This window comes from Xyrauchen texanus, chromosome 4 (genome assembly GCF_025860055.1).
Source record: "Xyrauchen texanus isolate HMW12.3.18 chromosome 4, RBS_HiC_50CHRs, whole genome shotgun sequence".
NCBI classification, from domain to species: Eukaryota; Metazoa; Chordata; class Actinopteri; order Cypriniformes; family Catostomidae; genus Xyrauchen; species Xyrauchen texanus.
The window spans coordinates 3,579,963-3,595,816 of NC_068279.1; the positions used below are offsets into that span (position 1 = coordinate 3,579,963).

Genomic DNA, 15,854 nt, shown 5'->3' on the forward strand with positions numbered 1-15,854 from the left:
TCCTTTATATATATATATATATATATATATATATATATATACATATACACATGTACATATATATATATATACATGTATATACACACACACACACACACACACACCTATAAATGGTAATACAAAATCATAATCAAATAGTATCAAATAAAAAGTATCAAATAAATTAAAATAATATGAATTGTATTATAGTAGCACAATTAGTGGTGCATATACAGTGTTTTTTTTTAAACCATACTTTTCACAAAAATGGTTACATGTTTACTGCAGGTTATATATATGGTTAATTTAATTTAAGCGCATGCTTTTGGTAGAAACCATGGTTTTAAAAAAAATCATACTTGTACAACAAATGAACCATGGTGATAGTATAGTGTAGTATTTTATAGAGTGTAGTAACCATCTATTTCTTATCAGAATGACTGATGTTTATTACCACACTTATGGTAGCCTATTCTTGTAGTATTACTATGGTTTTACTGCAAATATTGTTGTAATTAGTTACTATGTTAAAACCAGTTTATTTATATATATATATAATTTAACAATAAAATCATAAAGAAAACAAAAACATGAATCACTACAATTTATATGATCATCATTAATCGTGCGTTCAGACCAGAGGTGGCGAGAGCGTCAAAATTCGCTCTGGCTGCCCTGCCAACAACGCTATCGAAAATTCGTGGACGCTCTGACGTATTTGGCAACGTTCGTTGAGAATGCTTGGTTTTATGAACTATATTTAAAGGGGCCACAAAACATCCAGACATGTCGACCGGTATCTTTTTGACGACATATCACAAGTAGCGTATATCCTCATGAAATATTTTAATATGTTATTATATAATATTATATAAACCATAATATCCACTTCATCAACTCACCTGGCACTCCAACAATTTCAGACACCTTTGTCCACGCATCGTTGTTTTATTTTATTTATATCCCTGTAAGCAAACAGGGACAGATCAAATATTACGGGTAACCCGCCACGGCAATACTACTTTTCTCCTCCATTTTGTCTTCGAACTAATGTTTGGTGGGAACCAAAGTTTACACTGTTGCGCTCTCCAGACTTCGCTAGAGCGGAGCACTTCTATATTCCAAATGTTGCCTCCGAACCGCGTCAAAGCTCATTACTATAATGTTGGCTGCACTTGAACTTTCTTCTGAGGCCCACAACGCCCAAGACTCGCCGCGAGAGACGCTGGCGGTCATAGAAAATGAATGACTTCCGGTTGATTTGACGCTCTCGAGGCCTCTGGCCTGAACGCACAGTAAGGAAGGCTGCATTTACATGAATTCCAGAATTTCTTGGTATTTGGATACTTTTAATTTTTTTTAACCTTTTCTTAAATATTTTAATTACAAATTACATTATCAGTGATTAAATAATATAATTTCAAATTACAATATTTCAGTCATGGCAACTCTCAGAAAGATTTATCATGTTGATGTGGGTATGTCATATTGGCGCTGCTGTTGCTGCAGAGCAAATACGGAGACTTGCTACTGCTAGAAAATATACAGACATACTGAGTTAAATGGTCTACATGTATATAGCGCCTTTTTAACCTTAGCGGTATTCAAATCGCTTTACACTGTGTCTCATTCACCCATTCACACACCAATGGCGGCAGAGCTGCCATGCAAGGTGCTAGCCAGCCATTGGGAGCAACTCGGGGTTCAGTGTCTTGCCCAAGGACATTCCGGCACGTGGAGTCATGTGGACAGGGAATCGATCCGTCAACCGGGCGATTAGAGGCTGACCCGCTCTACCACCTGAGCCGTTAAGCATGTGGATATGCTGCTGCACAATTAGAAAAACCCAAAACATTACATACAATCCCCATGTAGCAGATCTAGACAGGTGAACCTGGGGTGGAGGTGGGTTTCAGAGAAAAGATCTTGCAGCACGCAGCAGTCAAACCGGCTTATCTGCAAAACTGAGCCATTTAAATATTAGACAATATTTGATTGCCTACCTGATTTCATGTCAAAGGTTTCTCTAACAGATAACAAGCTCAAAGAACCAATCAGCTTGCGCCACATGGTTTCAAGGCTGAACTTTGGTCACTTTTAGGCTATTTGATTAGAAAAGAGTGCAAAATAGAAGCATTTTTACTAGTAGCCCAACTGTACAGGGTATTGTCTAGAAAATAAACATTTCCTAAAGGAATCTCCAACTGACCATAAAGAACATGTGTGAAATGCATCAATCAAAAACCGGAGCATAACATGTATTTTAAATCCTCTTTTAAAAACGAAGGTGTAGGAACACAGTTCCAGCCCAATTTAACCCCTGAGTAAAAACAAGGTACATTTTGTGGTTACAATGGTTTTACTACATATACCATAGTTTGACTATGTAGTTAAACAGTAATGATTCATTTTCATAAGGGATGGATAAAGGTATTTGGGGAACTGAGAATAAATGCAAGGGAATGCAAATGTATTTTCCCTTCCTGTCCTCTAAGAGGCTCCATAATAAAATGTCTTGAGCACAAGAATCATATTTTAATTATGCGTCAGATAATGCATTTAAGACACATTAAAGGAGTAGGAGTGATAAAGTTTAATCAACATTTTTGCTTTCAGGGATTGTAAACATTGAGGCCTGTAATCTGGGGTAAAACATTACAAAAATCATTTAAAACAAAACATTTGAAGCGCTTGTCCCATTATTGGCTTCCTTGTAAAAATGTTTATATCCATTTTTACAATTTCTGAATTTTGAGACCTGAAATAAGTTGGTTTCTACTAACCCGCTCGTGTCACATCTGTGCATGTGCACTTACTGAATATCGTGCAGTATAAACGGTATACTGCCAACTGTTTTTAATAGCACATGAAAAGGTACGCATCATTACAAAATAAATATTTTAACGTGTTTTATGTTGTGTTGTCGTCACATGACCTCATCTCTTTGCACATGAATTAATTCAGAGTGATGTCCTGTTATGTAACTGTAATATAGAAGGCATGAGATTTCACAGAGGAGTTTTAATCGTATCGGTCTTGCGCAAAACTGTGCCACTGTTGATCACGTTGGGTTTATGGAGAAAATAGAAAGAATGGGCAAATTTAAGTCTATGACGTTTTTCGTCTGCCTTCCAAGTTTCTGAAATTTACTGGGCGGATCTTCATCTCCACGAATGAAATCGAATGCTCGTGACCTTTCCAGTGAAACCAATTGATGCCCTGTGAATTAAAACAAATATGGGTGAATGTTTTCATGCAATACCATGACATAAAATGTAACTGTTGTATATGCCTGCAGCAGGTCTATGAGTTCATACTTTGCTGTGACTGTTATCTTCATATTTCCCCATCAGGTTGACTCGATGGCAGTTTTTATACCAGAACGCTCCTTTGTAAGAGAGCGCGCAGTTGGTGACAGCAATGTCATTGTCATTATCATAGGTGGAGAAGGGTCTGTTCTGGTGATAGGTCAATGAGTCGCCTTGAGAGGGAAAGAAAGTAACAATTTTACACAAGGAAATGCTACAAATCATTACAGCGAAAAACTACTTCCGTTTGGGTCTAGCATCCCAAGTGACTTCAGAAGACTTGGGAAATAGCTATCCCAATAACCCTTTTGTTGTACGTTTACATTCTGCCTCACATCTAGTGATAGAATTGTAATTTTAGGGTGAGGTACCCCTTTAAGATTTTCAACAGAAATTATCTTGTTCATCTAACGCTCACCTGCAGTACCACTGTACGCTCCGATTTGGATCTTGTAGCGAGTTCGAGGATCGCTGATGTAAAATTTGTCGTAGTGAGCAAACGCCATCTCCTGTCCATCCCTCAGGTCCACGCGTAACTCATACTGACCGGCTGCTGTGATCTTGTGAAGATTTAATAGTCCTAAAAGACACACAATCTGTCAGTATACTTTCAATAGATGGAGTCAGTAAAAACTGGTTTTGCCAATAGTTCAGTAAGAACCTACTAAAAGAACCTATACTATATAAACCATAAACATACAAAGAATAACATCCCACCTAGCCAGAACTCATCATCTGTGTCACCAAATCCAGCAGAGTAGTTCTTCCAGTTCCGAAAGAAATCCAGCTTACCGCTCTGACGCTTTAGGAACACCTGTTGAAAACTGAGATGTTAACAATGGCCAACAAACATACGCAGCACAGGGACATCGATTTAAAGGTCATGTAATGCGTGCCTCAGCCTCCTGTCTTCCACTGGTCTGCCAAACGGTAGTTCCGCCCCAAACAAACACCATTGGTTGAGACAGAGGTTGACATGTCACATTGTGATCTAATAAGGCACCATGCAACAAGTAATTTGACTGTCAACAGTGAAACAACAATAATGTGCGCTGTGACACAGCCAATCAGAAGATATTTGTGCTTTAATAGGCAATTATGTGGAGCAGGGTGGGGTCAACAGAGCTGAGAAACTGTAATTCATCACTATTTAGCTCTGTCACTATAGTAGCTCTAAACTGGTTGCCTACTGAAGCTAAGCAGCATTGAGCCTGGTCAGTACCTGGATGAGAGACCTCCTGGGGAAAACTAAAGTTGGGCATACACAGTGCGATTTTCGGCTGTCGTGCGAGCTCCCGGCCGATTTGTTTCCAGTCGGGAGAGATCGCACGGAAATCGTTGGTGCTCGTGTGGTCACGGCTCGTATCGTGCAAGAGGAATTACGAGCAGCTCACGACCTCCTGATAATTTTTACAAATGTCTAAAAAGCTTTGGGCACTGTTGGCTTGAATTTGTGAAGTGCGTAGGGTTGAAAGTGGCGATTTGGCAAGCTACCTGACCAATCAGAAGAAGGTGTTACAACTCACACGATCAATGAAAACTGAGTGTACAGCTTTTACACCTTTGGACCTTGGTGTTAAAACTGTGTTTTTCCCATATTATTCCCGACCACATTACTGAAGAACTCTACAGAAATGCCACGCTGTTCTCTGCTTTTCAAACCAATCATTTGCCATATGGGTTGTGCTAGTAAGCAATCTAAAGCTGAATAATACAGGTAGCCACCTCCACTAAAATAATGAAGGGATTCGAACAGGGGTCTCTGGCATGGGAGGCAGGCGGTTAAGCCTCTAGCATCAGTTGCTAGTGCACATCTTGTGACCAGGGGAGTGAGGTTTACACACACTGCGCAGCACGTACCAGCTGGCTACCGTTACAAATGCACTTAGCTTCATAGGAAAGCATTAGGATGCTCCCTATTTAGTGACTGACTTAACCTCCAGTGTGCTGTCTGTCTGCACTGGTCTCAGAACAGTTCGAAATGCACCTTAATTTCATCCTAACTCCATATAATGCCTCTGAAAGCAACCTTTGGAGGAACCCATAGATTCTCAGTGTGATACTACACAGTGAATATAGGATTTCTAAGAACAAATAGTGGTTAAGTACACATTAGTGTACACTGTGTTTAGCGGCGTGGCGTTTTTTGATCAATTGCTCGAATTTTATAAATGGCATGTCGGATGAAAATATAGACTCTAATAATTTGACTCAAACAGGTTTTAATGTAAAAGCTTAATAAGGTTTCTTACCAGATGTAGTTTTGTTGGCATTCCTACCAGGGCTGGACTGATAATCTGGCATACCGGGCATTTTCCCAGTGGGACGACGCACTTTGGGGTCGGACTGGCCATCGGAAGAACCGAGCTGGCCGGCCGCGAATCGGGCCGAATGGCCTTAAGTTAAAATGAGTCGCTGCGTTATGCAGAACGGACCACAAAACGGCGCCGCAATTTGCAGAAAAGGACAGAGAACAACCCCCCTCGCTAAACACCTTTTGGCTCAACAACTTCCCTCCCTAAACATCTTTTGGGCCAGTTGCTATGTAAAATCATTGGCCTGTTTCTCTTTCCAGTCCAGCCCTGGTTCCTACCAAAGAAAACACAACTGATATCGGCGCCATGTTGTTTTGTCACATGACTCCCTACATTGATCTCAAGCAGCACTTTTCAAAAAGCCATTGCTTATGTAAAGTGCATATTCAAAGTTTACTTTAGATTCACTGGCAATCAACTCCGGTAATGAGATGCGGTCCTTATGGGGTATTATGATCTTCAAGGGGGCAACAGGTAGTTTGTGAAAGTCTATGGGCCCTATTTTAAGAGCGCAAGCCTTAAGCACAGTGCTATGCCTTAATAAGAGGTCCTATTACTGTATATAGTTCATACCCTCAAGCACCATACAGTATATAAACAAAGACAGCACATTCATCAGACATTGGTAGTGTAAATGGACGGTATGCCATGAATTAGAAGAATTTAAAATGATGTTATGCTACATATTTTAACATTAAATTGACAACAATGGAAGATAACATTTAAAATCTAACATTTAACTGATGTCAAAAGTGCTGTGTGTCTGTCTTTGTTGTTTGAATGTTACCTGCAATGGCATCAGAAGTTTCTGGGGAGGGGGGCAATGCCATCCCAGCCCCACCACCCATCTATGCTTACAATCTACATTCACAAATTTGTTTTCTTGTCAGCACAGCCTGGTTTTGACTATGTGTCAAGGAACACTATTCGTCATCCAAACTCACCATCCAACCGCCTCCATCAGTGATCATGTCACAGTAGACTCGGAGTGGTTGTTTCTCGTCTCCGGTTACGTAAATGGTGGCCGAACCAGAGGAGGTCTCTCCGTTCAGCAGGGTCTGTGAGCAGTCTTTTGGATTTCTGTAGAGCATTCCGACTACATGCAACAAAACAGGGTTTGATTCAGAGAGCAGAACAACTTTTGAACTCATTCCTGTCAAATATCTTTGAAAACAGCAAAATGCAAAATCAGTGGTGATTTTTCTCACAAGTACAGCCAAGACTGTTTTGCCTAAGCTACAAGTGAGCACAAAAAGGTTGATTGTTTAGGAGAGGGGTGTTATTACTTTTCTAAAGCAATTTTTATAAGCCAAAATATTATAGAGACTTGGGGTTGGGCTCATTTGACTTAAGCCAGTAAGTGACCACACAGAATACCCTAGAAATGTTACTATTAAAACTATATAAAATTAACAACATTTTGTAAATGTGAGCAGTGCTTGCCAGTGCAAAATGATGCTAGGTTGTTGTAGATGGTTACCAGGGTTTTTGGGGGTCTTTTATGGTGTTTCATAGATGAGCTGGTCAAACAGACATGTGTGTGTGTGTGTGTGTGTGTGTGTGTGTGTGTGTGTGTGTGTGTTTGCGTGTAAACTGACCAGTAGTGAAGACTGTGCTGATTTTCTTGCTTCTCTTGGCCTCTGAAACAGCCTGCAGTGTAACCGTGTATTCTGTGGAGCCTCTCAGATCTGAAAGACTGTGCGAGGTGGCCGACGGGTCAAGACTCACTTCCTGTTTACACATATACACCTGATCAGTTGTTCTGAAGGTTGTTTAATTTCTTATCCACAGTTTTCCTGAGAAACCACTGAGCGGAGCCATGATGATACTGATTGCTGGTCTCCATAAGAAGCAATGTAAAAACTACAGAAGCAAACTATCCAGGCAGAGAACAACAACCATTTTAAGTGTCAGTTTGAGTAAAAATTTGTTCATGCTAAACTTGTGCAGTTGTTGAATGTCAAAACATCTTTAAGTTGTTAATGATATCAACTTAACTAACCTCAGGCCATCGCTTCTTTGTGAAGTTCTGGCACTATGGAGCCACAGTTATACAGTATTTAGCCATTTTGTTTTTAATGTAATGTGTTAAACATCACATTATCTGCTAAAAACATACAAAGAGACCAGAGAACGAAAACAGGGTTCTGTTAAAAGGTGAACGGATTAGGAAATATAATATAATAGTTTGCGCAATGAAAACTACTGGGCAAATGAGGAATTTTCAAACTGCGTTAGTTGTTTTTGATGAATGAAAAATGGTAAATGGTCTGCACTTATATAGCACCTTTAACTTTAGCGGTTACCAAAGCTCTTTACACTGTGTCCCAATCACCCATTCACACACACACTCATAGAGCCAATGATGACAGAGCTGCCATGCAAGGTGCTAGCCTGCCATTGGGAGCAACTTGGGGTTCAGTGTCTTGCCCAAGGACACTTCGCCATGTGGAGTCATGTGGGCCGGGAATCAAACCGCCAACCATGCGATTAGAGGCCAACCCGCTCTACCACCTGATCCACATGTCAAATGTAGACAGAAAATACTGCATACATTGTGTTTTATTATTAATAGGTACATAATCTGTAATTATGACATAAGCTTAAAATGAGCAGACACTAGGATGTATAAAATCTCTTTCTTACCCTGACAGCCCCATCAGATGATTGAAAGGTCACTATATAGCCTGTGATGGCAGCTCTGGGCGGTTTCCAGGTGATCATAGCGCTATCAGTCTGAATATTACTGGCAACCAGATCACGGGGAGCATCGACAGCTAAAATGAAAGAATACAATTAGAATACAGAACATATGGCTTATTCTATCAAAAAACTGATTTCAGTCAGGTCCATTGCAGTAATGAGATATCATAGGAAAAAATGCTGATGAGCCATTGTGACTTAGACAACTTTACCTGGGTGAGAACTTATAACAATAATATTCAAAACATCACAGAAAAGATCTGTGAAGCTCACCTGCTGTAAAAGTATTGGACACTGGTTCACTCTCTTCTAGACCTTTAACTGAAATCACAGACACTTGATACATCTCTCCAGGAATCAGATTTATCAGTTGTACCTGAGACTGTGACCCATTCACCGTCAGTATCATGGGGGTCCCTGTTACAAAGACAGTATGCAGAAGTACACAGGTTAGCTATTCTTTGCAAGAATGTCTGAACGCAAACACTTCCAACCATGCAAGCTCAATTTCACACATTGCTGTGCACCGAAATCTGTTATATCAGGATTCATAATGCAATGCAATGCAATGCAATGCAATGCAATGCAATGCAAGTACGCGTGGCATTTTCAGTGTTGCTGCATGGCACGCTACTATAGCGGGCATTGGTGTGAACTGTCTTCTTCCATGTTCAGTTTTCTCATTCAGGTCAACTACTATCATGGCATAGTAATCATTTGAGAATATGAGAATTTTACTGAGCCAGAAATCTAAGGTTACTGTTGACATTTTTATAGCTAGCCACCTGAATATTAACACATTCAGTTTAATGGCACAGACATTTGAAGGTAACTCTTCCCCAACAGTACCATGCTGTGTTACTGTTGTAGTGCAAGAATGCACGTTTATAACATGTTCAATAGTGATGATTGTATGAGCAGACACCGCTAATTGCATTACACAAGTAGGTAATTGCAAATAGAATGTCATAACATTATAGAGATTTAAAAAGGCCAGCACCCACCGCCTTGAACTGGGAAGTATGTGATTCTGAAGAAGTCTGGTTGGGCGTGAGGTACAGCCCAATAAACAACAGCCGATGTATCTGTGATGTCAGAGAAACGAAGGTCCTGGAGAGCTTCAAGGCCTGCCAGAAACCACATAACAGATACATTATTAGGAACATCAAGAAAAAATTCAGAAAATCTTTTGAGAGTTTTGAAAATGAGCCACCTGGGTTCTTTTTAGCCACAAGTTATTAATCCGTACAGCCACTGGAAAATGAACAATAAAGAACATCATACAGAAAGGAGGTAAATACATCGTAGGAGAAGTGAACCATTCCCTGGTCCAATGAAAAAAAGCCTTAAGGGAAAGTTCATTAGTTATAATAGTGAAAGGCTTGTTTTCCATTCAAGAAACATCCCCAATTCCTAGTGCATCCATTTTAAAACGAACAGTCATGCCAAAGTCATTCAACTGCATTCCGCAAATTCAACCTGGAGCAAGACAATGACAAAAACAAAGCATGTTATTTTAATAACAGCGCTTGCATAAACTGTCAATCGATCAATCATTAGTTTGCATGCTGATAAATAGGGCAGTTAATGTATGTTTCCCAAAAACAATGTATGCAAACTGTAACTTAATGATTTAGTAATTAAATGCATGTACGGAGACTTCCTTTCAAGCATAAAACATCCAGAACGTTCCTTTGCGAAAGCAACGGAAGCATGCAAGGTTAAAGTCAACATGAAATCAAAATTATAATGCACATTATTAGACTTATTGAGCACGTTATTCCTGGTAAAAAAAGAAAAGAAAAACAAAGGTGTTCTTAAACTTCGACAAACCATTTAAAACTTGCAATGCTTTTGAAACAACTTTTTTTTTTTCAGCTGACGTTACAAATCCTACATTCAATTTCAACCCCTTCCAACCAACCACGTAGGGATATTGTGGTTTGCAATGCCCACTTTTTAAAATCCAATCAATTCCTGATTTATGACGTCATGTCTCACTCAAAACATTATCCTGCTTCACTCTGAAATAGATTAAAATATGGAATTTAACTGACACAAACAGCATTTCATGTTGACTTTACCCTGGAATTAAATATATCCTTACAGATACATTTCAAGTCATTGTGCATCAACAATTGAAAAATCAAAACCTGTATAGGATGTAGAGTTATTTAGTTGTTAAATGTCATACTTTCATCACACTACAGCCAAAAAAGCCCCCTCAAGTCCAGAAATGATGCAGATTACAAGAGTGCTTTGTTGAGAAGCGAGTTTCGAACACAATACCTGTTCTTGCAATGGCTGTAACAGGTTGAGAGCGATGTTCCAACGAGACACCATACAGCTCAATTTCATATTCAGTTCCCCCCAAAAGCTGTGTTACAACCTTGGTTCTTTCGTCACCCAGCACAATAAACTCTTGAGGGTGGGAGAGCTTTCTCGAATTCCTAACTTTGAGCACAAATCGATCAAAGACGTCATCGTCAGCGGTCCAGGCCAGCCGGAAACTCTCAGGTGTGACATCTGACACGATAAGGTGCTCGATTTCTGGTTCAGCCTCTGATTGACAAGGGGAAATTTGTCTTGTTCTTGTAATTAGGAGGGAGGACTCAAGTTTACCCACCAGTCTTCACCCATTGGCCATGCATTAAGAAGTGTAGGTACAACTTCATGTGTTAGTTAAGCCCTGTACACATACTGTAAGGAAAAGCATTATAACGCAAACACAACTAATGCAAGCAGCATATCAACAGGTTATGGTGTTTCAAAGAGGGTCAGTAATGGATGGACTTTTCTCCACTGTCTCTGAACATGCTATTGTTTCAATAGATCCTTCTACTGAAATATGTGCAAGGTTGGCATTTATGGATGCCAAAGGTACACTACATGGCCAAGAGTATGTGGACACCCCCTCCAATTAATGGGTTTGGCTTGGCCCCTTAATTCCAGAATGGAAGCAGTGTTTCAACATCTAGTGAAAAGTCTTCATAGGTGAGTGGGAGTGTTATAGCAGCAAAGGTAAAACAACTCCATATTAATGCCAATGGTTATAAATTAAAATGTTCAGCGAGCACATATAAATGTGGTGTTTGATTTTGCACAAAACTTTGACCAAACAGAGTATTTTCAGGTCAGTGTGTAGGTACATTTTCATCTGAGATTAAAGCACATCCACATCACTTTGGATTGGATATTTGCAAAAACACATACATTCCTTTATGACTTTTGACACCAATAAATATAGTAAATTGCATTGCACATCATGCCTGCCACTTATATAAGACTTTCTTTCCCAGTAGTCAAAGGGCGTTTGATATGATAGTAATAGTGAATGAGTTTTACTGTGGTCTATGGCCTCATATTAGACTGTGTTTCCTTCTGGCCTACATCATAAAAGACTCTTGCCCTGTATGAGTCACACTGGTCAAATGCTGTGAAGCAGCAACCTTGAGATTATCTGGGACAGAAATATTGATATGTATTTCTTTCACCAGCCTTGTATTGTAATAAAGTTAGTTCTCCAAACGAATGGCACCCCAATACTCATGGAGTAGAAAACACAGCACAGTGAAGCGTCCATTGTTCTTACAAGCAGAACTGAAAAGAGAGTCTGTTGATGGAGAGACCTGGCAAATAAATATGGGACAGTGTTAAGGAGGTAGTTTTGTTGAGTAGAGGCTTTTTAACCAAAGCTTACATCATATAGGATGTAATCTATGCATGATGTAGTTTTGCTTTGCTAGATTATGATCCGCAAGATATTACTCTAAGGGGATGTACACACATACCAAGCTCTTGCATTTAATCTAGACTATATTAGACTATTTAATTGTTGGTCCATGTACATACAGAGTGTCAGACATACATCCGTGGCCATGTATGTCTATGTAATGTAATGCTATTACATTTTTTAATGCTATGGTGGTGGCTAGGGCATTATGAGTTTTTTTGAGTGTTGTTATGTGGCTGCTGGTCCAGTAAGCATCCGGAAATGCATCCAATCCATTCAGGTTTCATGCTTTTCAGCAGCAAAACTGGTTGACCAGCAAGGTTTTTCTGATCATGCTGGTTGAGTAAATCAAAAAGCCTTGTTGGAACACTAGAATCCCATTTTGGAGGCAAGCAACCACATCACAATAATCTATGCTGGTGACCAGCTGTTCTGTTTTTATTTCAGAAGGGTATAACTTGCGACAGGGCTGGGCACTAAAAATTTAGAAATCCTTGGTCTACCTTTTTGTATGCATGACAGTGTACACCCCCTAAAGAGTGACAAATTGCAACACCAGTAACACATCTACTGTATTAAGTTATTCCAAATTATTGCTACTCTTACCCCAAGCAAAAACACTAACAAATTATCCCATTAGGCTTGGGTCGTGAAACCTCTGAAATGGATTGAAGTGCAGTTGATAAGCAGAGTGCAGTACCTGTAACAGCCACTATGCTGATCAGTTGAGAGTGTAACCCATTCCCTGACACGCCGGTCATGCTGACCTCATAGCCAATGCCAGTAATCAGGCCCAAAATATCTAGTGTGGACTGGTTTCCTGCCACTATGAACTCTTGTGGCTCTAGCAGTTGGCCAGAGTCCGACACCTTTACCTGAATATGGCTGAAGCCCTCAGGACTGTGCTGTTTTACACCCGAAAACCGTACAGGGTAATATTGGAAAATGTAAGGTTTTCCACTTTAGGTAATGGTGCTATGTTCAGAGATACAGGATTCATGTTGGTCCCAGAGTCACAGTGTTACACAGTACTGTATACAATCATATATAATCGATTCTGCAGTGATTGCTTAGTTAAAATAGCTTGTTATAAAAGCAACTGAATGTAATATTGTATGGATAGTAACCAATTTATATATATGCACTCCATGGCTAAAAGTATGGGGACACCTCCTTCTAATTAGAGGTTTGGCAAATCCAGCTACATTCATTACGATCAGACACAGAGGTCCATAAGGAAATAGTTGACCTAGTCTTGTGCAGAAGAACTTGACTGGCCTGCACAAGCCCAGACCTTTGCCCCACTGAATACTTTGGGATAAATTAAAACAATTGTCCATATTAACTTAGCACCTAGCTGCCATTACAGCCTTGGTAAAAGGGATAGTTCGCCCAAATATTATTATTTTTTTCCCGTTTACTCACCCTCAGCTGAATGTCAAGAAAGCTGGTACGTGATAGCAGTGCAGTGTGTAAACCTCACTCTCTTCGCCTTAGCGACAGAGGCTAGAGGCCTTGGCTTTTATAGCCTCCTTACTAGCAAGTCGGACCCCATGCGGTTTGAATATCGCTCGGGCAGGTTGAGGAGGACTGGTGACACATACAATGAGGTGGATGGAGATTTCCAAAAGTTATGTCAATGATATCAAATGTTGGTGTTTGCATGTCGAGACCATTCGTCATTGACGTCAAACCAGTCACAATGCATCTTTAGGTGAATAAAGATTGAAAGAAAATAGAGACTTAAATATCTGTTTGTCACACAAAGCTATCCTATGGCGAATATGATTCATTTGGACTAAAAACAGTATGTCGCCATGTTTGACTTCAACGATGCCAAACAGCATTGGGTTTTTCATGTCATGTGACCGATCTTGCCACAGATAGTTTGAATATGTTTAAGTGCAATCTATGACAATTTAAAGCTCCGACAGAGGGCAAGGTTATCAGTGAAAGGACAACTTTGACACATTTATGGTTCTTTTTTAGAACACGACAGGTCAAGGATACGGTCTACCATTGTTGTATGAAAAATAAACATGTTTGAACATTCTTCAGAAATTCTCCTATTGTGTTCCACAGAAGAAAGTCATACAGGTTTCGGAACGACATAAAGGGTGAATAAATACTGACAACATTTTGGGGAACTATCCCTTAAAGGCCTGCAATGATTTCTCACTTTCAACAAATGATGGGAAATAGCAATGAAAAGAGAGATTTCCAGTTACCTGTAGAGGTGACAACACTGACAGAATCTATTCTGCGTCAATTAACATTTCCAGTGAGGTAGGCTATATATTCAGTGCTTGGCCTGAGCCCGGTGATTTTATACCACTGTGTACTGTAAAATAGATTATATTTAACCGGCTTTCACGTCCAGCTCTTAACTATAATCTCCAAGATAAACTATCTATCTGTCTGTCTATCTGTCTTTTCTATTTATCTATCTGTCTGTCTATCTGTCTTTTCTATATATCTATCTATCTGTCTTTTCTATCCATCTATTGATCTGTCTGTCTGTCTTTTCTATTTATCTATCTGTCTGTCTGACTGTCTTTTTCTATCTATCTATTGATCTGTCTGTCTGTCTGTCTTTTCTATTTATCTATCTGTCTATCTGTCTGTCTTTTCTATCTATCTGTCTGTCTTTTCTATCTATCTGTCTATCTGTCTGTCTGTCTTTTCTATCTATCTGTCTATCTTTTCTATCTATCTATTGATCTGTCTGTCTGTCTTTTCTATTTATCTATCTGTCTGTCTGACTTTTCTATCTATCTATCTGTCTGTCTTTTCTATCTATCTTGTCTATTTATCTGTCTGTCTGACTGTCTTTTCCATTTATCCATCTGTCTGTCTATCTATCTATCTGTCTATCTGACTGTCTTTTCTATCTATCTATCTGACTGTCTTTTCTATTTATCTGTCTATCTGTCTGTCTTTTCTATCTATCTATTGATCTGTCTGTCTGTCTTTTCTATCTATCTATCTGATCTGTCTGTCTGTCTTTTCTATCTATCTATTGATCTGTCTGTCTGTCTTTTCTATCTATCTATCTGTCTGTCTTTTCTATCTATCTTGTCTATTTATCTGTCTGTCTGACTGTCTTTTCCATTTATCCATCTGTCTGTCTATTTATCTATCTGTCTGTCTGACTGTCTTTTCTATCCATCTATCTGTCTATCTATCTGTCTTTTCTATCCATCTATCTGTCTTTTCTATCTATCTGTCTTTTCTATCTATCTGTCTTTTCTATCTATCTGTCTGTCTGTCTTTTCTATTGATCTATCTATCTGACTGTCTTTTCTATTTATCTATCTGTCTGTCTGACTGTCTTTTCTATCCATCTATCATTTCTATCTATCTATCTGTATTTTCTATCTATCTGTCTTTTCTATCCATCTGTCTGTCTATCTGTCTTTTCTATCCATCTGTCTGTCTATCTGTCTTTTCTATCTATATGTCTGTCTGTCTGACTGTCTTTTCTATCTATCCATCTATCTATCCATCTGACTGTCTGTCTGTCTGTCTTTTCTATTTATCTATCTGTCTGTCTGACTGTCTTTTCTATCTATCTATCTATTGATCTGTCTGTCTGTCTGTCTTTTCTATTTATCTATCTGTCTATCTTTTCTATCTATCTGTCTGTCTTTTCTATCTATCTGTCTGTCTGTTTGTCTGTCTGTCTTTTCTATCTATCTATCTATTGATCTGTCTGACTGTCTTTTCCATTTATCCATCTGTCTGTCTATCTATCTATCTGACTGTCTTTTCTATTTATCTGTCTATCTTTTCTATATATCTATTGATCTGTCTGTC

General features: G+C 39.2%; 1 protein-coding gene across 2 annotated transcripts in view; it reads right to left on the bottom strand.

Moving 5' to 3' along the window:
• Positions 1 to 1,051: 1,051 nt before the first annotated feature.
• The window catches only part of LOC127642931 (tenascin-like), a 58,724-nt gene continuing 43,921 nt past the window's right edge, over positions 1,052 to 15,854 (bottom strand). The window contains exons 12-21 of one of the 2 annotated variants that reach the window (XM_052125380.1): positions 10,595 to 10,867; positions 9,310 to 9,432; positions 8,579 to 8,722; positions 8,249 to 8,379; positions 7,201 to 7,333; positions 6,547 to 6,698; positions 4,005 to 4,101; positions 3,706 to 3,867; positions 3,297 to 3,460; positions 1,052 to 3,198 (exon numbers count right to left, since the gene is read on the bottom strand). In XM_052125380.1, coding sequence (XP_051981340.1) covers positions 3,088 to 3,198; positions 3,297 to 3,460; positions 3,706 to 3,867; positions 4,005 to 4,101; positions 6,547 to 6,698; positions 7,201 to 7,333; positions 8,249 to 8,379; positions 8,579 to 8,722; positions 9,310 to 9,432; positions 10,595 to 10,867 — 1,490 coding nt within the window. In that variant the 3' untranslated portion in view covers positions 1,052 to 3,087. The remainder of the gene's footprint in view (positions 3,199 to 3,296; positions 3,461 to 3,705; positions 3,868 to 4,004; positions 4,102 to 6,546; positions 6,699 to 7,200; positions 7,334 to 8,248; positions 8,380 to 8,578; positions 8,723 to 9,309; positions 9,433 to 10,594; positions 10,868 to 15,854) is intronic. The other variant, XM_052125381.1, reaches the window with a different exon arrangement.